Here is a 25,809-nt window from a genome sequence, read left to right on the forward strand (position 1 = left end):
ATTATCCTACCAATCACAATTAAAGCAGACAATCATAGATGCAAAAAAGATAAGGGGCAATGCTAATGGACAAGAAACACCTGTTTGTGTCGATGGTCGCGCTTGATTTGAAGAGTGAGTCGAGATAAAGATTCCATGAAGGTCCAAATCCTATCAATAGCAACATGCTTCTGTACACACTAGGAAACAAAAGGAATACCTCCAGGAGGCACATTAGTGGAAAAAGATACCAACACTTATTGAACACAACAAAAAACATAAGGAACCCTAACCTAATTATTTGCACTCCCCCTAGAGAGTCAAGGGAATAGGATATTGTAGAGGTTGGGGGGAAACCCTAAGGCTAAACCCCTATCCTCGTCGTCGAGATAAACAAAGTCATCATCCATGAGACCATATGTGCCATCTGTGTAGTCCTGTAAATTTTCTTCTTCATCATAGGTGCCCATGTTTACTAAGGTCACTAGACGCCTATAGTCATCTTGGTCAAAAGGGTAGGCTTGTGCAATGGGAGAAACGCTCTCTACTAAGTATGGATCAGACGTGGTCAAGAGACGTACCAGCCATTCTAACTCCTCAAAATTCCTCTCACATGCTAGCATACCTATCAAATCCCATTCACATGCAAGCACTGGAAAGACCATGTGAAATATTTGTGAAAAGTAACGAGGGTACCTCTCACCCAAGGCAGGAGTGGATGACTCTAGCGTACTAGCCATATCTGTATACGCAAATAGATGATGGTTAGAGTGCAAATATTACAAGGGTCGTGTTCTTGTGCATAATTTGTTTTTATGATTTTGTGTTATGGATCTTGCTCTTTTACTTTTTTATCTTGTTTTTGTGATTATAAGGCTTTATATATACATTCCCTAAGATTGGAGATTAAGAGGTCAGGGAGAAAGGTTGAGAGGGAAGCAAGTGAATAATGGATGTCCACAAACACTCCCCCCTTCCTTGGGTAGATCATACCGTTTGAAATGATGTCGTCACCCTTTGAAACCAATTGTTCAAGTTGGTAATAGGTGAGGATTTTTGCCATTAGTTTTCTATTACCCTAGGTGCCTCGTCAAGTTGCAAGGGTGGTAAGGTACTCTCCCAGGATCGAACTTGAAGTGGTTCATCAGGTGATTCTTGAACACTGGGAGGTGTGGATTCTTTTGTAGCTTCATGGAGGTCCACTACTATAGATGGAGGCTGTGTAGAATCTTTTACCTCTATGGATGTATTACATGAGGAGCTAGAAGCTTCATGGAACTCCCCCCTTCCTGAGCTAGGTGGAATAAATTGGTTTTGCCTTGGAGCCCAAACTAGCTCTGGACTAGGTGTGTAGCATTTTGTGATCTTTCCCTTCCCACGGTCTGCCATTGGCTTTAGCGTTACACTGTTTGACTCATATGGGTTTGTTGTCGATAGGGAAGGACACATTTTACGTTTAGGTACCCAAATTTGCTCATTTCCATCATAGTAGCCTTGGGCTTCTAATAGTTGTTTTGGAATCCATCGTGATTTGGTCTTGACTCTCCTAGGGCGCGCTCTTGGTTTTCCGGGGAAATTTTTTCTTGGAATGGATGGGAGGGTTGAGGTAGTTGGAAGTAAGGCCTTGGGGACCCATTGATATGTACTCTTAGGTCGTGCAGGTTGAGTACTTGCAATATTACTGCTTGCTGCAACTACAAGTGTTGAAGTGCTAGGTTCATGGGTAGCCGGAAAAGACGAGTTAACCACCTTGGCTTGTGAATGTTGGCTATCCTTCAACTTTGCTAGAGTTTGCAATGTAGGTGACTTTGCTTGAATGATAGGGGTAAGAGTCGGTCGTCGCGTCGTGACACTACCAGTATGCCAATCAATAGTGCATTTGGTTTCCAAAATCCACATGCGTCCCAGGTTTACGTTGCCTTCCATAGCTACCACGGGCATGACTAGAAACCTCTGCACTATGCTTCCATTGTCATAGACAATAGGGGTCTGAAGGACTCCAAGAATAGCAGTTTTCTTTTTATTAATGCCCTTGACTTGCATCGTACTCGGGGATAGGGTCGGTTTCCCTAATTGACACCAAACTCCATAGGATAACAAATTGTGTTTAGCTCCTGTATCTAATAAGGCATTGTATAGTACTTTCCCATAGGGGCTATTTAGCTCAATTGGGTATCGTAGGGGTGGCTCAGATTCTAATGAGTCGTCATCTGTGTCCTCAAAAAATGCTTGCGTGATTCCCAGATTAGCCTCTCGTTGGCGTCTAAGACGTTGTTGTCGTTCTCGAGCCTCAACTCTTGCTTGGATTTTTTTAAGCTCTGCTTGTTCCCTGGCAGCCTTCTTTTGATGGATGGCTTGCAACTCTTCCTGGCTTAGAGGATCATAATATCTTTTGAATTTACTCCCATTAAGGAATCCAATGGTTTCAACTCCATGTAGAGTCTCCACATGAATGGTACCTTGTGGGGTAATTTCACACACTCGATATGGTCCCTTACCAGCGTATTTCAATTTCTTCTTTTCATTACGTACCCCGTACATAAGAACTTTATCACCAACCTTGATGTCTTTATCCTTTAAATGTCTATCAAACCACTTCTTTCTCCTGTCCTTCTCCACTAGAGCATTTCGCACAGCTAATTGCCTCTCTTCATCTAGCCTTTCCAGGATATATAATCGCTCCACTAAGGGGTTACCATCCCAACCTTCTTGAGAAGCTACTCGAAGACTAGGAATGACAAACTCCCATGGCATAACTGCTTCTTGGCCATACACCATCTTAAATGGTGTGCAATTAATAGCAACTTTATACGCAGTACGATAAGCCCATAAAGCTGATGTAAGCTTTAGGTCCCAATCAGTGCGATGAGCCTCAATTGTCTTTGTCAAAATGGAGATGAGATTTTTGTTGGTACTCTCAGCTTGGCCATTTGCTTGGGGATAATAGGGTGTAGACTTATGGTGAGATATCATGAAGTTTGATGTGAGTTCTTTTATTACTTCATTTATAAAATGAGTTCCATTGTCACTCACAAGTTCAAAGGGGCATCCAAAACGTGTGATAATGTTCTCAAAGAGGAACTTAGCTGTTGTTTTTGCATCCGCCTTTCGTGTTGCTTTTGCTTCAGCCCATTTGGTTACATAGTCGGTAGCCACAATGATATATCGTGATTGCGTGTTACGTGCAGCCGGACTAATCGGTCCTACAAAGTCTAAGCCCCACTTTTCAAATGGTTGGGTTACCTTGATGGGATGTAGAGGCATCCTATCACTTCTTTGTGGCTTCTTGAAGCGTTGGCATTCATCACATCCCTTTGCAAAAAGTGATGCATCCTTAAACAGAGTGGGCCACCAATAGCCTGACTGTAAGATCTTTCGGGCAGTCAACTTTCCTGAAAAGTGACCACCAGCTACGCCCATGTGTGCCTCTTGTAGAATATATAAATACTCATCCTCGCGGGCACAGCGTCTAAGAACATCATCTTTTCCTCTCTTATAGAGAGTTCCAGCCAGTAAGCAATAGGGTTCGCATTCCTTGATTAATTTTCGAGCTATATCTTTTCGCAGTTCTTTGGGTGGAAAACCATTAACTAAGAAGTTAACAATCTTTTCACTCCATTCAGGCATTGTCTCAACAATGAACAAAGGAGTATCAGGCAATTCATCATCAACCCCCGTAGGAGCTTCGCCATTAGGGATACGAGATAAATGATCCGCCATGACATGTTTCCTCCCAGGCCTCACAACAACGGTGAAGTCAAACTCAAGAAGAATTAACAACCATCGTGTAATTCGACCTGTGGAACACGGCTTGTTTACCAAATATAGCAATGCTTGATGATCAACATAAAACACAAACTTGGTAGCAAGAAGGTAATAGCGAAATTTCTTTACTGCGTAAATCATAGCTAGACCTTTCGCGCTCTGTAGTAGTGTAGTTCATCTCGGCATCATTTAATTGGCGACTTGCAAAGCTAATAGGGTAGTCCAATTTATGTTCTCCTGGTTGAGTTAGAACACACCCAATAGCAAAATTTGATGCATCAATATGCACATGAAAAGGTACATTCCAATCAGGTGTTCACAGGATTGGAGCACTTATTAGGGCCTTCTTTAATAACTCATAAGATTGATGACATTCTTCCGTCCAGTGAAACTCGATCAGAAGCTTGTACAATGGACGCGCTATCTCGGCAAAGTTTAAAATAAACCTTCGATAATAACCAACATGGCCCATAAATCTTTGAACTCCTTTATAGTTAGTAGGTGGTGGCAAATCAGCAATGGCTTTAATCTTACTCTCATCTGTGGATATCTCGTTCTTGGACACTATATGCCCTAGAATGACTCCATGCTTAACCCAAAATTGGCATTTGAAAGGGTTCAATGAGATGCGATAAAATCTGCACCTTTCAAATATTTTTCGTAGATATAACAAATGCTTCTCCCAAGAAGAATAAACACAAAGGTCGTCTAGGAAAGCTTCACAAAACTCCCTTAGAAATTCTTTAAACGCAGTGTTTATTAATCGTTGGAATGTAGCAGGGGCATTTGTTAAGCCAAAAGCCATAACACGAAATGCAAACACTCCAAACTCTGTGATAAAAGCAGTTTTAGCTTGGTCCTCTAATGCAATTGTGATTTGATTGTAACCAGAGTACCCATCTAAAAAGATATAAGCTTCCTTTCCCGCAACTCTTTCAAGCACATGTTCTGAATATGGCAAGGGATAATGATCTCTCCTAGTAGCTGCATTAACTTTCTTGAGGTCCACGCACACTCTTAGTTTCCCATTCTTTTTTGGCACAATGACTATTGGAGAAACCCATTCTAAGTGCTCAATAGGGTATATGAATCCACATTGGATAAGTTTTTCAATCTCCTCTTGTACAATTTTGGTGTACTTAGGATTCATTGGATATGGTCGTTGCTGGACGGGTTTAGCAGTGTTGATCATGGGAATTGTATGTTGCACCACAGAAGGTGGAACACCCTTCATGTCATGATATGTCCAAGCAAAGATATCCTTGTATTCCTTGAGGAGCTCCTTAAGTACAGCCTCTTCAGTTTCGGTAAGGTCTTGATCAATAAAGACTGGTTTAGACTCCTCACCTCGTTCTGCTAATTCTATCTCTTTAACTACCGCTGGACCATCATAGACTCCACTGCTTCCATTGGTAGGTATTCGTTGCGCTTTGGCATACACAACCTTTCGCTCCCCCGTGGTATAAGATTTAAAATGTTCAGGAGCCGTATGTAAGTCAGCAGGCTCTTGTCCTGATGGAGACCTTTCTTTTAGTTCTGCCTCCTTTTGTTGTTGTGCTAACTCTCGGTTTTCACGTCTTCTTATAGTTCGACTCAATTTCGGCTCTGTAACCTCCAATTGAGCGAGGTCAATGGGTCGCGGGCTGCACCACATGACACTCTGGAGATGTTCACCCCAATTATCTACTAGCTTTCGATGAGCATCACATGCCCCTAGATAGCTAAGCCATTCTGCAGTAGATCTTTCCTTGTTTATCCTAGCTCTCACATTTGCTCGATATCGTCGTCTCTTATATGACCTTTGTTTCTTGTTAAGGTTTTGATTTTGGTAAATGTTTGAACTCGACTCTCCTGATAGGTCTTCGCTTGTATCTTCTTCACTCTCATATAAATTACCATAGATGGTCGTACTAGGCCTTGAGTGTTCAGTTTCTATACTTGGTTCACTCGATGTTTCTTCAGGTTCTGAATCCATTTCTCCCTGAGATTCCGTTTCTGATGTGTATTGGCCTGAAGCCTTTGAGGAATCATAGGTTTCACTCTCAGGTAGGTGTGCCTCTTTCTTATCATCGGATGTTACATGCGCTACACCTAACATGTTTACTGGTGCAATGTGTGGTATCTCTTCCCCATCTGGTGTTACCCAGGTTGTTCCTCTAGCTCCCCATGTATCTATAGTTGCCGCTAGGTGTACCCAATCGACATTGTCTGACTCAGCCATTCCGGGTAGGATATCCATATAAGGAGAGTTCTCCCCAATATCCGTGTCTTCGTTACACGTGTAACAATACTATAATGGAGCTGAGTGAATTGTTGTGTCTGATCGATTATCAATGATGAATTTATTTCCTAGAGGATGCGTTCGACCACTTAAAAGATCAACTCGAATGACAGAGTCTTGGAGCTGTAAGTAGACGTGGTATTTGGACCAGTCATGCACCATTTTTGCTTCCCTCATGAATGGACGCCCTAAGATCATCTCAAATGACATAGGATGCTTGGAAAAATCCATAACAATGAAAGTCTGCCTTACCTTGTGTCCCAAGAACTTGATTCTGAGATCCTTTAGCATTCCAATAGGCGTAACAATAGATCCATTAGCCATTTTTACCACTATGCTTGTGGCTTCAAGGTGAGGTCGCCCCATAGGCTCCCAACAACTCTTTGTCACCATGCTAACTCCCGCACCACCGTCAAGGACCCCCTTTACAGTTAATCCTTTAGTAGTGATTGGTAGAGTAGCATTAGATTCATCACCTTCAAAGAATTTCCCCAACTTGTTAACGGGTACTTCAATTACAGATTCATGTCCCGCTAGGTCAGATGGTGGTGCTAAATGTTCCTCATCATTCATTACCGAGTCAGGTTTGTTCATATGTGCACACTGTGGTAATCCGGCCTGTAATTCTCCATTGAGGAAGGCTCGAAGAGCTGAGACTAGCTCGGGGTCTTTATATAGTTTGGACATGATGGTGGTTCTAACTTTTGAAGACATGAAATCCATCAATTTGGCAACATTTAATGGCATCTTGTGGGACGTAGGACCCTGACAAGAGAATGGTGAAAATGGAATCTCCACTTCCTCAAGGGGGTCGGGCATTCCCTCACCAAACATTCTCTCTAGTAGGAAAGGTGTGTGTCCACTTTCAGATGTCCTACCCTCACTCTCTTCCCGAATGATACTGGGTATAGCTAACGGCCTGTAGTTCTTGTGAGGTTGAACTTGTATGGGAAACACTGTGTCCGACATCTGGATATGTTTGGGTTCAGGTTCTAATGTTCGTTGAGTTTCTTCCACCAAACCCCTCAGTTGTTGGACTCGTTCAATTTCCACTGTTGGGTTTGGATAGGTTCCAATATTTCTCTTGCAATCCTCATTTTTTGTCTCTCGTGGCTTATCTTGGGGGTTCGCAACTGGGTGGTTTAACTTTGAATACTCTTTTGGTGTTCGCCGTAATTCCCTTTCGTGATCCTCCTCACTGGCTTTTTCCTTTGTAGTAACAGTTTTGGTCTCCGTGGTCTCTATCGAATCTGAGTCATCCTCAGGGTCATTCATATACACGGGATCCTCTCCTGTCCCTATGTTAGTCTTTGAACTAGGTTTTGAGCTAGAAGCATTAAGGGATTTCTTTCTTCGTGTTTTCTTCTTTCTCGCTCGGCCAATGGATGCAGCATCTCTCTCTTCGAGGATGTAATTTTGCTTTTGGAGCATCGACCATGTGAGTGCATTCACTGGTGCTATGTTTATAGTTGGTGGTGTCCCATCAACAATCTCTATTATGTTCAATGGTGTGATTTTCGGTGCGTTTGGATTGTTAGGACACTGTGCGATCAAATGATCTATGCCACAACGATTACAAGTGAGTATTGGCATTGCCAATGCACTCCCTTGACTTGTTTGCATTAGTGCAGCATTCTTTTGCATTCTAATGGGGCACTCAGCTACTCGATGTGGTCCACCACATTCGTAGCACTGAAGAGGTGGTCTCTTGGAAAAACTATTAATGTTTTGGCCTCTTGCTGCTAGCGCAGTAGCTTGATATACCGGTTTGATTTGTCCCCAATGGTCTTCCATATAGTACATGGGACACTCCTCAAGCATGTCGACTCCATAGGTGATACTAGAGTCTATGTCCTCTTCGCAATCTACATAAGTACTAGATGACTCGCAACCTATTTGGTTCATAGGTGTAACTCTTGGATGAGGGGGTTGCGGTCCTAGCACTGGAGGTGGCAACGGTGTGGTTTGGACCACATTTGGGTTCTAGGGACCATCTGCTGTAATGGCAACTGTTTCTCCATGGGTGGGGTAGGCATCAATGCAGGAACTCGAGGTGAGTCTACCCAAGCTATAGGCGGTCTATTTTCCATGATGCGTTTAAGCATTAGGCAATCCTTCGCTTGATGGCCATACCTACCACACGCGTTACAAGTCCCGTTAAACTTTACTCTGAAAGTAGGGCATTCACTCGTAGATGTGGGCCCAAGCAGATTGAGAACCATTGCTGCTCCCTTCTTGGATACATATGAGTGTTTTGTGGAGCACGATTACCCCTAAGGCTTTCTTGGATGGCCTTGGTGAGATCTGCCAAAGTCATCTCAGATATCGTTTGCTCTTTCACGATTGGCTTTATCTTCATTGGCTCATGCCCTGATGCTTGCGAGCTACTAGACTTCGGCTCGACAGACACTCTTTCTCCTGCAATCATTAAATTATCCTCCAATTGGATTGCATTCATGGCGACTGCTTCCCAAGTAGTGATACCTCTAATGACTAGGCCATTACAAATACTTTCATGTCGTAGTCCCCTAATGAATCTATCGAGCAATTGGTTGTTGTTGAATCGCTCGTTTGGATTGCATCGAGAATTCAAATTCTTTAGGCGACTAATGAAGTCTCTTACGGATTCACCTTCTTCTCGTTGGGCTTTCTGGAGCTGAGAGGCTACACCCCAAAGTACTCCCTCTCGTATGTATTCTTTTAAAAACGGTCTCCTAAGAGTAGAGTAGATCGTTTTCTCTTCTACTCTTAAGGTTCTATACCAATCTCCAGCCTTTCCGCTTAGGGTCAAACTCAAAGCCTTACACTTATGTAGCTCATTGTGCTCTTCCAAGGAATCGCACACATGTTCAAAGACTTCCATATGCTTTCTAGCATCTCCGTCTCCACTGAATTTCTGTGTGAGCTTAGCTACTTGAACTGTCTTGCTCCTAGGCTCTCTATCAGGTGCACTACGCATGTTTTCCGCAATAGAGCGACCGATAGTTTGAGCAAATGCTGCCAAATCTCCTATTTGAGCAGGTATAATGGGTGTATGTGCTCCTGGAACCACATGTGAGATGGGAGTTGGCCTTGGCCTTGGCATACGCGCGGCTCTTGGGTCCCATATTTCCTATGGTGGTGTACCAGACGGTGGTCCAAAGTTTACAGGCGTGGCCCTAGGCATAGGGGGTGCCTGATATGGCATGTTATTATTAAATGGCATGGCTCCACTTGTATAAGAGCTTGGATAATGCCATTGTGGATTGTAAGCTCTTGAGGTACGAGGTGTAGGAGCTACATGAGGCTAAGGTACGACAGGTGCACATGATTGATACATACATGTAGGTATAGTTGGGGGCACTGTGCTACTAGGCATCGGCGCAGTGTTAACAAATGAACTCCATGGTGTACTTCTTTTCATGCTCACCACTGGGATATGCATGGTACCCGTAGTGTCATTAAGAGAAAGATGAGCTAGATCTGGAAGGTAAAGCTGCCACTTGTGGGTTCAGATTGTACTGAGGCTCCTGGCGAAACAACATATGGAGGATCAATGGGGCTCACTGAGGGAGTCTCCATTTGTGATAGGGTCGGTTGGTTGGCCTTTCCCGTATCCAAGAATCTCATTAGGCTTGTTGAAGGCATGTTGATCCCTGTGTTCTGTCTTTCTAACTCGACAATCCTATGGAGGACATCACAGACTTTTTGTTGTTGCTCATCTATGCTAGTAGCACTCGATGTGGATTTTGGAACATCTAACCAACCCACATGATAGGTGTGTCCTGTGTACCGATCAGTTAAAGCTTCGGCTTGTAGGTCATACTCCCAATTTTCGTTTAGGAATATCCCATCTAGGCCTGGCGTGCTGGAGGTTTCCCTCGAAGTGGAAGCATTATTGCTCCCCATCGCTTGCCCCTCCGTGACTGCTACCTTAGGAGCACTCGGTTGCTCGGCTGGCATGATTGTTGTCATAGGAGCCTTTGCTTTCAGGGCTCGACTTTGTTCCAGCCTTCGTAGGTTCTCAATTTCCCTCTCCCTTGTTGCTTGCATATAGCGTTCGGTCTCTTGTACTTCGGCAAGACTCCTACCATCGGGTAGTAAAACCTCAGAGGGCGATAGTCCTAAAGGATCAGGAGGTGCACTGGATGGAACATTCACATGCACACTCTCAAGAAGCATAGGGTCTATTTAAGCATGAATGACGAATTTACTTCCCCACTCCCTTCATTTATTTCATTAACCGCATGTTTGGAGCGAGTAGCTCTACTAAGGGTCTCTTTTAAGCGGCTAAACACGCTGGACCCGGGCCGTGGGCCCATGGCATGCATGTCTTGACTTGAACTATCAGGGTTTGGTGTAGGATACCCCTCCATGACTTCGTAGTCAGAGGAAGAATCACTAGACGCGATATGAGGATCTTGGGTCGTGCTACCTTGAGTCCCGACCGAAGGTCCAGAACCTAGGGTGGAGGAATAATGGGTGCCCGCGTAAATGGAGGCACTACCAATATGCTCGTGCTCTAACACTCGTCTAGAGCGTAGGTTCATATGACTTGGATCCCCTAGAAGTGTCAGTAAGTGCCCGTGAAGGCTGCTCACCTAGTAATTTTGGGTGTTTTACAACCCAAGTCTTTTCTTATTTATTTATTTTTTGATTTTTTGGTCCTTTTTTTCTGACCCAGCTATAGAATAGAACGTATGATAGCTCAAAACGAGCATCTCGGTCAGAGGGACGTGCCGTGCTTTACAGCCCTCCGTTTGGTCACTTTATGCCCTCGGAATCCCTAAAACCGTCAATTTCTAGTAGGGAACTACGCCCAGATTAGAAAGTCTAAGGGTGCAAGTGGGAAGAGAAGGGAGGAGAGTGGAGGACTTGCCCCACATGCTCTCATTCCCTCTTGAGGGGGTAGGGTATATATATAAGAGTGAGTCTAGTATATATCATGAGACTGAGGACTGGGCTTGGGCTTGGGCTTGGGAAATGATCCCGATCCCGATCAAAATTTTAGTGTAGCCCCCCAGTCACTCACGCTTAAATATTTTTAGTTTTTTTTTCTTTTTTTTTCTTTTTTTTTCTTTTTTTTTTAAAGGCGACGACCGTGCGCGGTTTAGGTGACCCTTTCTTGGCCACACACACTGTCAACACCTACCTAACCTCTCTGTCCACAGCTCACTACCTTATCTACTTACTAACAGTGCTGCTAACCACTAACTAATCTATTAACCACTCTGCTAACTGCTTACTAACAGTGGGCTAACTGTCCACCTACTTCCTCTCTCACTACCTTACTGTGCAAAGACTGTGTGCAGGCAAACCTTGACAGAAAACTGTGTGCAGACTGTGTGCAAACAGAAATTGCTAACTGCCTTCCTACTTATTCATTCACTGCGAACAAGCTAACGACTACTAAACGTGCAAAGACTGTGTGCAACCAGAAAACACAACATTATGCAGAAATCACAGAACTTGTAGACAATACAAAAATTAACAACTTGCAGAAAAATAACTCATTCCTCTTCCTCTTCCTCTTCTTTCCTACTACAAACAACTCATAGGAGAAGCACAAAGTGCCTCTTGGGCTTAGTGCAGGGCGATTCCCCGGCAGCGGCACCAAAAATGTGCGCTCCTTGCCGCACTGTCGAAGCAAGGGCCTTGCCTAACACTGTGTGCGAGCCATAGACGGCTCCAAGCACACAACTAGCTTAACTAGTAAGCTCAAAAGAGGGCAATGGTGTGTCACTCACCGCTCTATGCTCCTGCCGTGGAGTATTCCTCGCCGCGAAGAAGAGGGAGACGCCGCTACGTCACGCTCAACCGCTTCACCGCCGTCGTGCCGCCGCAATGCTCGATCGCTCTCTCTCTCTCTCTCTCTCTCTCTCTCTCTCTCTCTCTCTCTCTCTCTCTCTCTCTCTCTCTCTCTCTCTCTCTCTCTCTCTCTCTCACACACACACACACACACACACACACACACATACACACACACACACACACAAGGAGGTGAAGAAGAAGAAGATGGAGATGGAGATGGAGCAAGAGCACTCTTCTATTGCACAAATGAGAGAATAAATGAATTTTCGGTTTAGTTGGCTTTTATATGAGCTCACCCCATTCACACTTGGGCGCCCATGCTTAGCCAACTAATCCCTTGAATGTCCCAGTTAGAGTGCGCCTCTCATCGGCGATCACTCTTACCCTTTTCCTATTGGTCCGACAAGCCCGGTACCTGACTCTAACAAATACATAATACATGTCCGTCGTAGGTGATGGGGTGTCCGTGAGCCGTGAGGGTTAACATACGCACACACACACACACTCAACACCATAGCCACACACAAGTTGGAGGGGGAGAGCCGATACGTATTGTGTGCCCCCTTTCTTTCTTCTCTATCTTATGCAGTAAGGCATAATACACATTGTACTTAGTGTTAGTGGCTCACACAAGTGTATAGCTGTACACTTAGGGTTAGTAGCAGTTAGTGATGGGCGATCGGCCACATGGCCATTAAACCTAACATTCTCCCACTTTATGGCCAATGTGGGAGACCATAAGAATGGAAGAGAACCACTCTTCACCCAATGCCCATCAACACATGACAATGCTAAAACTGATGGCTAGAGAGACATTTAGTGAATGCATCCGATGTGTTCTCTGACATAGGAATCTTCACTAAATCAAGGCTCTTGTTTGCCATGCATTCACGACTGAAGTGATAACGCACATCAATGTGTTTCGTTCTGGAATGAAACACTAAACTGTTAGCCAAGGCAATAGTACTCTGACTGTCACAATAAAGAACTGGTGTACACTGCTCCAATCCCAGATCTTTCACTACTAGGCGAGCAAGACAAATAGCTTCTTTGCATGCCTCACTCACTGCAACATACTTTGCCTCTGTGGTAGGAATAGCAGAACCAGTAAATGTGTAAATCCAACCTGTTGTTGAATTACGATTTTCAGCACAGCCTACATAATCACTATCTATACATCCCTTGAATGGATGACTCTCCACGACCATAGCATAATTGTCTATCTGCAGTGCCACTCAAGTATCTGAGAATCGACTTGACAACATCCCAATGCTTTTTACCAGGGTTAGACATAAATCTGATGGCAACTCCCACTGCATGTGCAATGTCAGGTCTTGTAACCATCATGGCATACATGAGATTACCACAAGCTGAAGCATAAGGAACCTTAGCCATCGCAACTTTTTCCTCAGTAGATTTGGGACAGTCTTTCTTGCTAACTTTCAAATATGCAGGCAATGGAGTACTCAAAGCCTTCCCCTTCTGCATGTTGAAACGATCAAGAACCTTGTGCACATACTCTTTTTGAGAAAGGTACAACAACCTTTTCTTACGGTTAAGAGTAATGTGCATACCCAAAATGTGATTGGCTTCACCCAATCTTTCTTGTCAAATTGACTTTTCATCTTGGTTTTAAGTTAGCAATGTCCTTCTTGTAATGACAAGCAATAATCATGTCATCTACATAAAGGATAAGCATAATAAGTTTTCCATTTGGTTGTCTTTTCACGTAAATACATGGATCGTCAATACTGCGCTTATAGCCTAGGGAATACATAACTGCAAAAGACTTTTGATACCATTGTCTGGATGATTGCTTCAAGCCATAGAGACTTTTCAGAAGCTTACAGACCAAATGTTCCTTGCCCGTTAGCATGAACGCTTCAGGTTGCTGCATATAAATATCTTCCTTGAGATCACCATGTAAAAAAGCCGTAATGACATCCATTTCATCAAGCTCCATATCTTCAACGACAACCAAAGGAAGCAACATTCTCAGTGTGGTCATCTTAACCACTGGAGAAAATATGTCCTGGAAATCGACACCATATTCTTGCTTGAAACCTTTGGCCACTAAACGAGCTTTACTTGAACAGAAGTCTGTAAACTTTTGGAGACATATTCTCCACCATTGTCTGAGTGCAAAGCTTTCAACTTATGTTCAGACTGAGTTTCAACACTAGATAAGAACTTCTTGAAGCAAGAAAAGGTCTCATCTTTAGACTTCATGATGTAGACCCAAACATGCCATGTTGCATCGTCAATGAATGTAACATAATATGACGCACCCATGGGATTTAGAAGGCATAGGCCCACATAAATCAATGTGCACAAGCTCTAAGGGTTTTCTTTCTTTGTCAAAAGAATGTGTACGATGTGTCCGTGTTTGCTTTCCATATTGACAGTGCTCACAAAAGGGAAAATCTGAAAATGACAAAGACGGTAAGTAGCCCAAACGAGAGAGTGTCTCCATTCCCTGCTTTCACATATGTCCCAACCGGCTATGCCACAAAGCAACGATTGGTAGCTCGGTAACACAAAGAACATTGTTTTTATCAGATACATAAAGAGGATAAAGTGAACCAACTTTAGAACCATGGGCTATAATAAGATGACCCTTTGCAACACGCCAAGACTGTTGATGAAAAGTGACTTTGTAACCCAAGTCATCAAGACGTCCAACCGGAATCAATTGCGTGTCAAGGCTGGAACATGACGCACATTATGGATGATAAACTTCACCCCATTTTCCATAACCATGGCAATATCACCTACGCCACCAATATCACAAGAGTAATTGTCACCAAGTGTAACAAAACCAATGGTTTTTTCGTATGTAGTGAACCAATGCCTATGAGGTGTGACATGCAACAAAGCACCCTCAAACTTCTTTATGTCATAAATGTCATGGTCTTTGCTAATAGACATGGTGACAAAACTACCAAAAGATTCTGGGAAAATTTCAGCAAGTCTCCTTTGTATTTGGGACTATGTCAACCAAAATACGACCAAGTATGTCACTCTCAAAGCATAAAAGAGGGAAATGTCTCTCAAAGCACACTGTATAGAGATCAACTAAGGCGCATAAACTGTCAAACTGACCATAGACCACCAACTCGATGTCAAAAGCACCTATACCACTCTATACATGTCATATGGCAAGGCCTCGTAAGGGATGCTCCAGCTACTTGTATCACCGAAGGTATCTCCACATTTGAAAATACCCCATCTCAATGAAAACCTCACGCTATCGACCCTCAACAACGTAGGTCATGCAGCAAAACATTTAGCTAAGTCTCAGAAATGGCTATCTTCCGGCCAAGTCTCAAAAAAGATCGGGACTGCCGTACTAGCCAAAAGATGGCTCCACAAAAGCGTACAATGGAATTATCCACAAAGACGTACAAGTCTATCAAGACGCTCAAACAAGCATCAAAAGCATGTGCATGCAAATAAACATCCCTGCGGGGAGTCAAACTGCTCTCAAAAGAGCTCAAACGCTGTCAAAAGTGTCAACATAGGCATGTACGCATAAACAACTCCTCCCACTGGAACCAGTGTATCGCAAGCACTGAAACCTGTAGCTTGTGAGTTGATGCCGATGCTGTAGCCAAAGCCGAGATCGAGGCCGAGAAGCACAGAGAAAGCTAACCAAGCCGCTCTATGTACTTGTATATGTACCTGTATCTGTAGTTGAAGAAAACAATGCCGTCAAACTCCCACTCTATTTGTGTGTATGAGGCCACTCCGAAAGAGGCTACACACTCCCGAATGATCAGTGGGCTCTCTTAGATGGAAGAGACTGCAACAATGGTACCTGTAACTGGCTATGGAAGCTTTGCAGCACAAAGTACCAAAAGAGGGCTAAAAATTTCAGCTCCTGAATCGTAGCTCGAATGGGATTTCTGATGGCTCGAATGGCTCCAAAAGGGGGTTAAAACGCTAGGACACATGAGGGAAATGCTCTCAAAAAGCTAAATTTGTCGATGCCGAAATCGAAACCGTGTTTGCACTCTTGAAAGTGCACGCACACGGAAACGATTTCGAGAATGAAATCGCTCTGATACCATATGAAGGGGAGGAACCGGGAGCACAGCGAAAGAGGAATATGCACACACACACACACACACTTAACACCATAGCTACGCACAGGTTGGAGGAGGAGAGCCGACACGTACTGTGTGCCCCCTTTTTTTCTTCTCTATCTTATGCACTAAGGTACAATACACATTGTACTTAGTGTTAGTGGCTCACACAAGTGTATAATTGTACACTTAGGGTTAGTAGCAATTAGTGATAGGCGGTCGGTCACATGGCCATTAAACTTAACAATTAGTACATGTACCAGTACAAGTTGTGTATATTACAGTACCGCTACCAGTACTTGTTCAGCGCTAGTACACCAGTGTCTATAGTACCCGTAGCCAAGTAGCTTCAGTCTAGCATATTATAATACACAATTATTATTAGTACCAGTACTAATTCAATACCAGTACACAATTAGCAGAACATCATTAGTGACTAAGCCCAAAAACCATTTAGTCGGAGTAGAAGGTGTATAAACAAGGGATGCGCCGCAAGTGCCATATCCATAATATAATTTGCAACCACATACTGCTATATGCGCAGCTTTTACCAAAAATATTATAATTCACGATCCATTATGACCATAACAATATTCTGCCACCGTCATCGTAATCAACCAGTCATTCATTGCATTTAATCAGTTTCCTAGAACCAGAGTCGCAGTAGTTGAGTAATAATACTATACCAGTACATAGTTAGCACCAATACCAGTTTCATGAGCAGCCTCCGTACTAGTAAAATACACAGAACGTATGAGTCCCCCGACCAGTATATCACACAAGTGGCAGCAGTATCAGTTCAGCGCAATAAAGTACCAGTATCAGTACAGAATAGCACCAGGACACAAGTGAATCCAGTATCAGTACATAAGTAGCATCGGTTTATAAGTAGTATCATTTTAGTGCAATAAAGTACCAGTACTCGCGTAGTTCCATTTTGCTTCAATAAAAGTACCAGTACCTGTTCAGTGCATTACTAGTACTCAAGTAACACCAGTATCGGTACATAAGTAGTATCCATGCCAGTCTAGTATAATAAGTACCCGTACCAGTACCAGTACATAGGTATCATCAATACCAGTACCAACTCTAGGATCAGCACACAAGTAGTACCAGTATCAGTATAGTGATTTTGACACTTTATCCTAGCAGTGTGTGTGTGTATGTGTGTGTGAGAGAGAGAGAGAGAGAGAGGGAGAGAGAGCCAAGGGCTTTTGGTGCGTTGAAGTTTGCTTTTGTTTTAAGTTGCATTCATTTTTTGGATCTTATGCACCAGCCTTGCATTTTTTATTTTATTTTTTTCACCATCAGTGCGGGGAAGGTAGTAGGGAGACAATATACACATATCATGCATTAACAAATGTACATTGTTGTACATTACACCCTCGAGGGGCAACGATGGGAACCACCCCCCCCCCCAATAGGAGAGGAGAATACACCCAAGAGAACGCAACCTGTGAGCCTTGAACCCTCAACCTTGGGGTTACATGGCAAAGGTCTCATCAACTGAGCTATGCTTCTTGGGTGGCCTTGCGTTTTCAAGCTTCAAAAGGCTCCCTTGCGTTTGATTTTCAAGCTACTATTAAGGCCTATTTATGTGATTTGTAATGTGTTGCTCCAATGTTGTTTTACCAAGATCTACTTGTCTTCAATGTTACACTCCAAATCAAGGGCGTGCGCCTCTTTGCTTCAAATTTCCCAACAATGCCTTGGTTCTAAGCTTTTGCACCAATGGTTTTTCTGTAAATTGGTTGAATCTTTTGCTACATATTTTTGATTACCTACAAATGCTAAGGTTGGGCCTTAGCCACTCCATGAGGGGTTGCACGTGCCAGGGGAAAACAATGTCAACGCATCGCCTTGCTTGAGGTGTGTGCGCGATGCGTGCGTGTGCGGAGCAAGAATAAAAGAGAGGGACAGCAAGAGGAGTGGGGGAACCACACTTGCAGGAGTGTGAGCTTTGTTGGTTTATTTATTTTATATGAAGGAGAAGAGTGAATAAGTTAGTTTCTTTAGGGTTAGTCGTGGCACAGGACAAGCGGTAACTATAGCCTTTACCCCAACAAGAGCGTGTTGAGCACATTAGAAGAGTGAGCACTTACTCACCCTCTTCTTGTATGTAGGGAAGAGGACTTGTCATATGTTATCTTATTGTGATTGCAGGTTCTCAATGCCGTCAAAGTCCATGGTCGGGGGTAAGTGATCGTGACCCTCCAACCAGTGGACGTTAAACAGTGTAATCCACGAGACCAGCCATCAGATCTCTGACAAATCAGCAGTCGAAATTGTCAGGCCACACTCATCGATTGTCAGCCCCTGCACACCAATAACACGCAGCCACGTCAGCATTGGTAATCGTGCAGTTCAACAGACATAACCTGGCTTCATACAACTATGGACACATCAGGACTAAGAATGCGATTGGCCACCCTCCCCTGGACTATTGACAGCCCTTCAATGACCATTCCCACAAAATAACTGCTCCCATCATGGCAAGCGGCGGGGAGTTATTAGGGGGAATGGTCATTGAAGGACCATTCCCTACACCTTCTTCCAGCTCTAGCAATGTGTGTCAGGGTGCTAGTGATCCTTGTGTCATCTCACTCCCCTCTTGAATCCTAGTGGGAAATGTGCGACAAGGTCGTGGTTTGACATTCTCCACCTCTTTCCTTGCACAAGCCCAATGTAAGATCATTGTTGTTCAATCCCGGTCATCATATAGATTCTCTTCATCGTATCTTTTCCGTCCCACTCTAGAACACACTTTTTCTTGCACACACTCTGGCCACCTTTTCACCTTTAGGATAAGGGAGCAGTTTAAAGGCCTTTTGCGGAAACGTGATATTTTGGGGTGGGGGGGGGGGGGGGGGGGGGGGGGGCATTTACAAATCTCATCATTTTTAATATTTACGCATTGCACGAGATTCCTCATGAAAAGGCAAATCAAATGCTACCAGAATCAATATTTTTTGGACTTCATTTGAATGCTCCATTTGAAAAAATTCAACTTTTGAGGCATTTTGAAGCATTAGAGACACTCAAAACCCAATAATTGTACACTTTTCAGTAAATCACAACATGACACATAAGCAAGATTCTTGGAATATGCCAAATTTCTTGCCTCTAAATTGGGGTGGATATGTGTCTAACCTGGGGGTCAAAATTTGTTGTCTCTAAACTGGCTCCCTTACCCTATTTGGTGAGTTGTTTTTGCTTCTATGCATCATAGCAAATTGGATGCTACATCGGTGACAACAATAATATCAAGCCGGCAATTTTTTTATTGACTCGGCGTTAAGGCATGATGGAATGTGAGAGAGTCGAAAAAAGAAGAAGAATCCAAAAGAGGATTTTATGTGGCAAGAAGCAACCCTCAACCCAAAACCTTCAACCACACACAGACACATCAACTATGGGGGCACACTATTGATAACTTTTACCTACACACTTACTCTACAAGTACACACACATATGCAAGAGCATAAGATTGACATGTAAGCTGTGGTGAAGCATGCATATAATGCTTCACTACAATCACACACACACACATGCTTGGTGATAAGTGACTATGCATGCATAGACAAGAGACAAGCATGCTCACAAATACACTATACAAGCAACACTATGCACTCGCAAGCCATTATGGATAAGGAAATGAGAGAGACAGACGGAATGAAGACTCCATAGCCTGAGCTCTCAAGCTCGAGTGGTACTTACTTCCCAAAAATTAAGCTTACATTGACCAACTTTCCTTTTATACCCTAGGACTTGATTTAGCACTGATCAAGGGCTCAAGCCCTTTAGGGAACCTCTAATTGAAGTTATTTACAACATGGAACTCCCATTGACCCCATTATAGATCACAAGATGTTGCTTGGTGGATATCACATCAAATGTATTAACTGACGCTCACTTGGACAATTTGACCTCCATATATTTATTGCAGCTGAAATAAACATCACTATGCAACTACCCCCTCCTTTTTAAACACACATCCCTTGGTATTTTGGCTCAAAAGATTGCACAAGCCAAATTTGTGGTAGTCGAGAAGCAAGTGCATGCCAATAGGAAGATGGCTTGTTGTTTAGGCACCCATTGTTGTAATTGTAACATAGGGTAAAATAATGGGAAAGTACATTACTTATAAGAAACATGTTACTACTTGGCTGCAAGAGAGGACTATGGAGAAGAAAAATGATATGCCTATTAGTCTGATAGGGCATTTGCTTTGGGACATAAAATGAAAGTATGAGCTACAAATAGGCACGAGGTCAACAATGAATAAGGCCCTTGCTTATAGCCATAACCAAGGGTTGCACAGAGCTTTTAACACTTGAGTGCTATTAACACTCAAGTAAACTATGTTTGTCTCCTAGATTAACATGGCTAAAGTAATCACTCAATCAATGGCCACCGCAACCTCTAACAAGTGATTTGAGCCATATCCAAGTGTCAAAAAGCATGCCAATCCAATGTATCTTGGTTTATCAAGGCTTGCCAATTCTCGTGAGAGTTAGCAAATTGATAGGTCAACATCGTAAGGGCCAAACAAGGGGTCTTAGTGACGAAGAGTACATATAACTGAGATAGTAAGCTACCAGTAAAGGTAGAGTATAGCAACTTGTGAATCTCCGTAGGCCTTGAAAGCTGTTGGGCACCCTTTTAACGTCGGTCATGTGCGGCATTTTGAGTTTGCTTTAAACCTCTGCAAGCATGTTCAATGAATTCTAAGCATGTTCAATGAATTACCAATTGTACAAATAAACAAATGTATTACACGATGTGTATCAAAAACAAGGTGAAATCTCATGTTGGCATTTTAAACAATGAAAGGAAAAGGAAGTCAAGTAAGGTTTTATATTAAGGGACCCATTTACACTGTGAAAGAAGTTTGACATTTTCAAACAAAAATGGAAGAACCCAATTCTAACACAAAAAAAGAAAGGCATACATAAAATTGTGCACCTTTCTACGTCTCCTCCGAGGCATGTTTTAACAGGCTACAAAGCAAAAATGAAAACAAGAACTAAAGTTTTGAACTCTTTAGCACCCCACCTCTTCATATTAATGAAATGGCATTTTTGAGGAACATTACAAAATAGCAAACCACCAAGCATCAAATGGCCAATCTCTTACTTTCGGCACCATACAAAACACCTCAACTTGTTGAAGCCCTAAACTTGAGTATTGATGGTAGGCCAAACAACTTCAGCCCATCGAAAAAACAGTAAATAAGCTTACAATGGTTGGAAGTGTTTGGCAAAGTGACAGAATATTTCTCCCATAGGCCATTGTTGTGTTGTTAACTTATCAAAAAACAATGGATATATACTAATTGCATACAACGGTGCCCGATTACTTCTGAGATGCTACTATGTACATGACCTCAAAACTTTATACATGTGAAAACAAAAGCTGCACAAAAGCTGCACATTGTGTCAAAGTCTAAGCACTTTCACGCCGCCTTGACTTTCCCGGGTGTTTGTGTCTCCAGCTCTACGAGCTCTTTCACAGCTCTCTTTATGCTGCCTTCACTCTTAAGCAAGAGTTCCTTCATGCTTGTGTGTGTATCATGAAAGCCCTGCATTACCAAGCCAGTAAATTACCAAGCCCTGCATTACAACAATTTTCCAAAAACATTAGGGGAATGTTGGGGTCTCAAAAGAGCCCTCTAAGGAATTGCATGCATCACCTCCCCTCCAAATTGCGCATCCGGTAAAATTTTTGCAGAGCTACCGCAATGGAATTCCTTAAAGGGCCCTTTTGACATCCCAAAATCCCCCTTAATGTGTGCCTTAAAGCATCTAAGAGTACAAGCTTACCAGTTCTTCTAACTCCCTCACCATGTGATCCCACTCAGTCGAAGCTAAAGAGTCATCCTCAGGAAAACTATTTTGGCTTGACTCAATATTGACATCATCTTGTTTGATATCCAACTTGTGTGCAAGCAAACCCACCAGCTCAAACTCTTCAGTAGCTTCACACTCTTCGCCAGTTCCATTGTCCACACTCTCCACTAAAGAGAAGCCGTCAGTCTCTTCATACCGTTCTGATAACATCGAAGCTTTGCCCAAGCCAAACTCTGTCTTCTTTGCCTCTTCGCCTTCATTGACGTCGTTTACAAGAGAATCGGCCCTTTTCGCTTCTTCAGAAACAGAGGCCTTTAGCTCCTTGTCAGCCTGCGACTCTTCACATTTTTGGCTTTTGTTGCAATCTGGAATGGCCTCAATAAGAACCCATACACTATGTCCAAACATTTGCCCAGAAGGTGCTCTCAAACGCCAATTTGCTAGATATTGGCCAGTACGCTTGGGTGCTTTCAGTTCCACACTCACATCAAGCTCACTCTCGAAGGGTAATCCGCCTTCTGGAAGCTGAAAACAACAAATGTTGTCAAGTCTTCTATTATGATCCCCAGAGTATGGTATTCAGCAAAGCCTTACCTTCAATGTCACAAAACCACCGGAACCAAGCATGTTTCCTCCAATATGAATAAGCTTTGTATGCTCAGGCCATGGATGCGCTCCGCAATTCCTGAGTCGCCAAACCTTTGTAAAGGTAGAGTCGACTTCTACTTTTGAACCATCCAGGATGGTGACATCCTTCACAAATTCAGCATCTAAGGGGCTCTCAATGCCCTTCAAATCCTTAAAAACACAATCAGGTTTCGGAGAAACCCGCCCAAAAGGGCCTCGGGATGAAAGTATTCTGCATGGAGAAGTAAAAGAGCATTGATCATTTGCACCCTGCATTTAAACAAAAAACATTGTTCAGGAAAGGGAATATAAAGCACTCATAGAGAAATAGAGTGACTATAGAGTGAGTCTTTTCAAAGGAATTCGCACCTTCAAAGACGCATCAAGATTAGGGGGAACAACAATCAAAGGGCGGTCCAACTTGCGGTAATCCATGGGATTTCCAACCTTATTGACACAATTTGAACACAGATCGTAGTCATCTTTTCTGCAAAAACCCCGCATGCACCTTAAAAAATAGAAGACGAAAAAGCCCGTACGGCAAAATACAAGAACCCAAGCAACTTACGTGATGGATTTGTACCGAGGGCCCACAATAGGACACACAAAACAGTTGTCGCACTCAATGTATTTGTGAACAGCCATACCAGGCGCAATGACTTGGTCGCCTCTCTAACAAAGCCACGCCAATCCAATTTACACAACGAAGAGTTTGCCAAAGCAAAAGGCGGTTACAACAAAGCTCTTACCGGCAACTTTTTTTCATTCTCTGCATTTCCTGCTGCCAAAGTTCCAAGGAAGGTATCAAGAGCCTCAGGGAGTACATGGGCAGGCACGGTCGCGAAGAGACATGGAGGATAGCGTAACAACACTTGATCTATTGCTTTTGCTGTTGATTCTGGAAACAAGCCTTTAAGAAGAGCTTCAACATTAAATTCTGTCGTATTGAGTTCAGACGCATTGCCTTTGGCTTTAGATTCTGTCGTATTGAAGTCAGATTCATTGCCATTGGCTTCAACCCCCATTTGCGACAATACTGTCTTAACCTCTATCCTCAAAACATCAAATCCTCCCAAACAGCATGCATCCCTGAGATCCTCATTGTCAAAAATAGTGATAACATCATCCTCTCCATCTCTGTATGTTAAGATGACCCTGAATGTGCTCGGAATTTCAAAGCGATCCCTTATTTTCAGCACCAAATCATCATAGTTAAACATTCTCGGTGGAAATCTGATCCTATGAAATGTCTCCCCATACTTGATCTGGAAAACATGAAAAAAAAAACTTACAGAAACAGGAAAATCTGAACTTGTGACTTATCAGAGAGGCTAGAAAAAACTCATGAAAACAAGAGCAAGGCCCACGGAAAAGAAAAAAAACTAAATTACCTTATGAACTCAACAAGAAGAAGCACAAGAAATGTTAAGATGGCTTACATTTGATAACTTCAATAAATGAGCAAAAGGAGCCAATAAAAGTGTTTAAATATACCTAGTTCAAGGTTTAGCATTAAAGAAACCCATCATTATCTGATCTTCAAAGGTTAAAAGAGACAACCTAACACTAAGGCCTTTGCCACAAGTGAGCAAAAAAGATAAACAAAACCTTGAAGTTGAAACTTTGAAACAAATACTCAACTTTAAACAATTACAACAAGGAGATTAGGTCTCCCCAATCTCGGAAAATTAAAAAGCCTTTCAATACATCAAAAGGGAATAAGTGAAGGGTGAGTTTAGGAAATGAAAAGACACGTGGAAGTGAAAAGTCAAAAGACTTTTTGTGTTTATATAAAGAGAGATGGTCGAGTGCACTATTACATATGTGTTTTTCTTTGCTTAATTTCCCTTTAACGTTTTCTTCTCTTTAGAGTGTCCTTGCATTATGTAAGTAGTGAATATATGTAGCCATCAAAAATACCTTTCAACATTAAGGAGAATATGTGCTATTTGCTAAAAAAACAATCACAACAAGCAGAATATACCTTCATAAGGTCAGAACAGTCTGAACTTAGAAATTATAAGGGAGGCTATAATAACACTCACAAAACCTCAAAAGTAGTAACTTAGAAATTATAAGGGAGGCTATAATAACACTCACAAAACCTCAAAAGTAGTAAGGCACCGTAGGAACATGGGACGCATCCCAAACAATTGGGACAGGGAACGGGAACAGGACCTAAGAGGGGAATCTTGTTTCTACAAGAGGGGTTGGAAACAAGGAGACGGCTCGGGATGGTGCAAGGATGGGGAGAACGGGAGGACGCGTCCTCTATTACTACGCAAGGCACACAAGAAAACAGATAAAGAAGCAAACTAAATCACAAACAAGGTAAAGACAATACAAAGACTAGATCCTAGAATTCAAACTCCACATGACAACTTAAACAAAAGACAAAAGATCAAATTCTTAAATCGAAATTACATAACATTGTAGCAATCTTCACATACCCACACAACGATTGGCGTAGATTGCATGCAAATACAAACACTAACACTTTCTTTGAAGAAGAGAAAATACCTTGAGACTTTGAACCATCCCTGCTGCACAACCTGAGAGAAATCAAACAAAAAGAAGCGATTATAACATCATACACATCAAAAATACACTCCGATGCTTGGTTATGCCTGGTTAGAATTGAAACACTGTCTCAGAAACAATACTAACAATATGGGCAGATTATATAGCGACTAGGACCTATAGCATGGGTTCTGCGCATAGGATGGCATGTGTGTGGCCGTGTGTGTGTGTGTGTGTGTGTGTGTGTGTGTGTGTGTGAGAGAGAGAGAGAGAGAGAGAGAGAGAGAGAACCAAAATAAAAGAGGCAAAAAAAGGAAAGAGAAACGCAATCCCGAAACTCATAGCCATACCTTAAGACGTGCTGTATACGACTTCTGAATCTTCGAGGCTTCGAGGATCGATTGCGTTTCTGTAAGGCGCGATGATCTTGCGACGAAGAAGATGATGGTGATGATCACCCAATTTAGCCACATTAACTGCCCAGTAAAGTCTTTATGAAGTTCAAGAGGGCTTCCCATAGGCCCTCTAAAGGTCCTCCAGGGCCCATACCATGTAGTCACATTTGAAGTGCCCACCTATTGAAGTCTTGAAGGGGGCTTCAAAAGACAAGAAAGTGACTATTGAAGGGTCATGAGAGTTAAAAATCTATTTTAAAAAGGTAAAAAATCCAGCCTCTCACTTGCAATTGAAAGCCAAACGTTGTTGATATGTACTCAAACTATCAGATTTTGCTATTTTCAACACCTATGGAAAGCCAAGAATCGTCGAATTTTTGAGAATGACATCATGGCAGCTAGCTTCAAGAACATTATTCACGAAAGTAGTGAACTGATTATTGCCACGGGAAAAAGAAGAATTCAGACGAGTGGTGTCATGCATCTCTAGCGGCCATGACCTCTTGCAACGTGGGTAA

At 42.7% G+C, this 25,809-nt stretch overlaps 1 protein-coding gene across 1 annotated transcript; it reads right to left on the minus strand.

Moving 5' to 3' along the window:
* Positions 1-21,207: 21,207 nt before the first annotated feature.
* LOC147451488 (uncharacterized) lies at positions 21,208-25,384 on the minus strand. Its single transcript, XM_086520383.1, has 8 exons — positions 25,247-25,384; positions 24,897-24,928; positions 23,126-23,641; positions 22,945-23,048; positions 22,746-22,863; positions 22,344-22,646; positions 21,723-22,274; positions 21,208-21,481 (listed from the first exon to the last, which is right to left on the minus strand). The coding sequence occupies exons 2-8, from the start codon at positions 24,912-24,914 to the stop codon at positions 21,356-21,358; spliced, it is 1,737 nt and encodes a 578-aa protein (XP_086376509.1). The 5' UTR covers positions 24,915-24,928; positions 25,247-25,384; the 3' UTR covers positions 21,208-21,355.
* Between the last annotated feature and the right edge of the window lie 425 nt (positions 25,385-25,809).

The sequence above is a fragment of the Adiantum capillus-veneris genome, chromosome 9 (genome assembly GCF_014529385.1).
Source record: "Adiantum capillus-veneris isolate H3 chromosome 9, ASM1452938v2, whole genome shotgun sequence".
Lineage (NCBI taxonomy): Eukaryota > Viridiplantae > Streptophyta > Polypodiopsida > Polypodiales > Pteridaceae > Adiantum > Adiantum capillus-veneris.

Bases quoted from the DNA above. Each gene is read 5' to 3' on its own strand.
- LOC147451488 (XM_086520383.1), bottom strand. The intron at 22,647-22,745 runs GTGCGAATTCCT...GTTTAAATGCAG, and splicing joins ATCTTGATGCGTCTTTGAAG to GGTGCAAATGATCAATGCTC. The intron at 21,482-21,722 runs GTAAGCTTGTAC...TTGGTAATGCAG, and splicing joins TGAGGGAGTTAGAAGAACTG to GGCTTTCATGATACACACAC.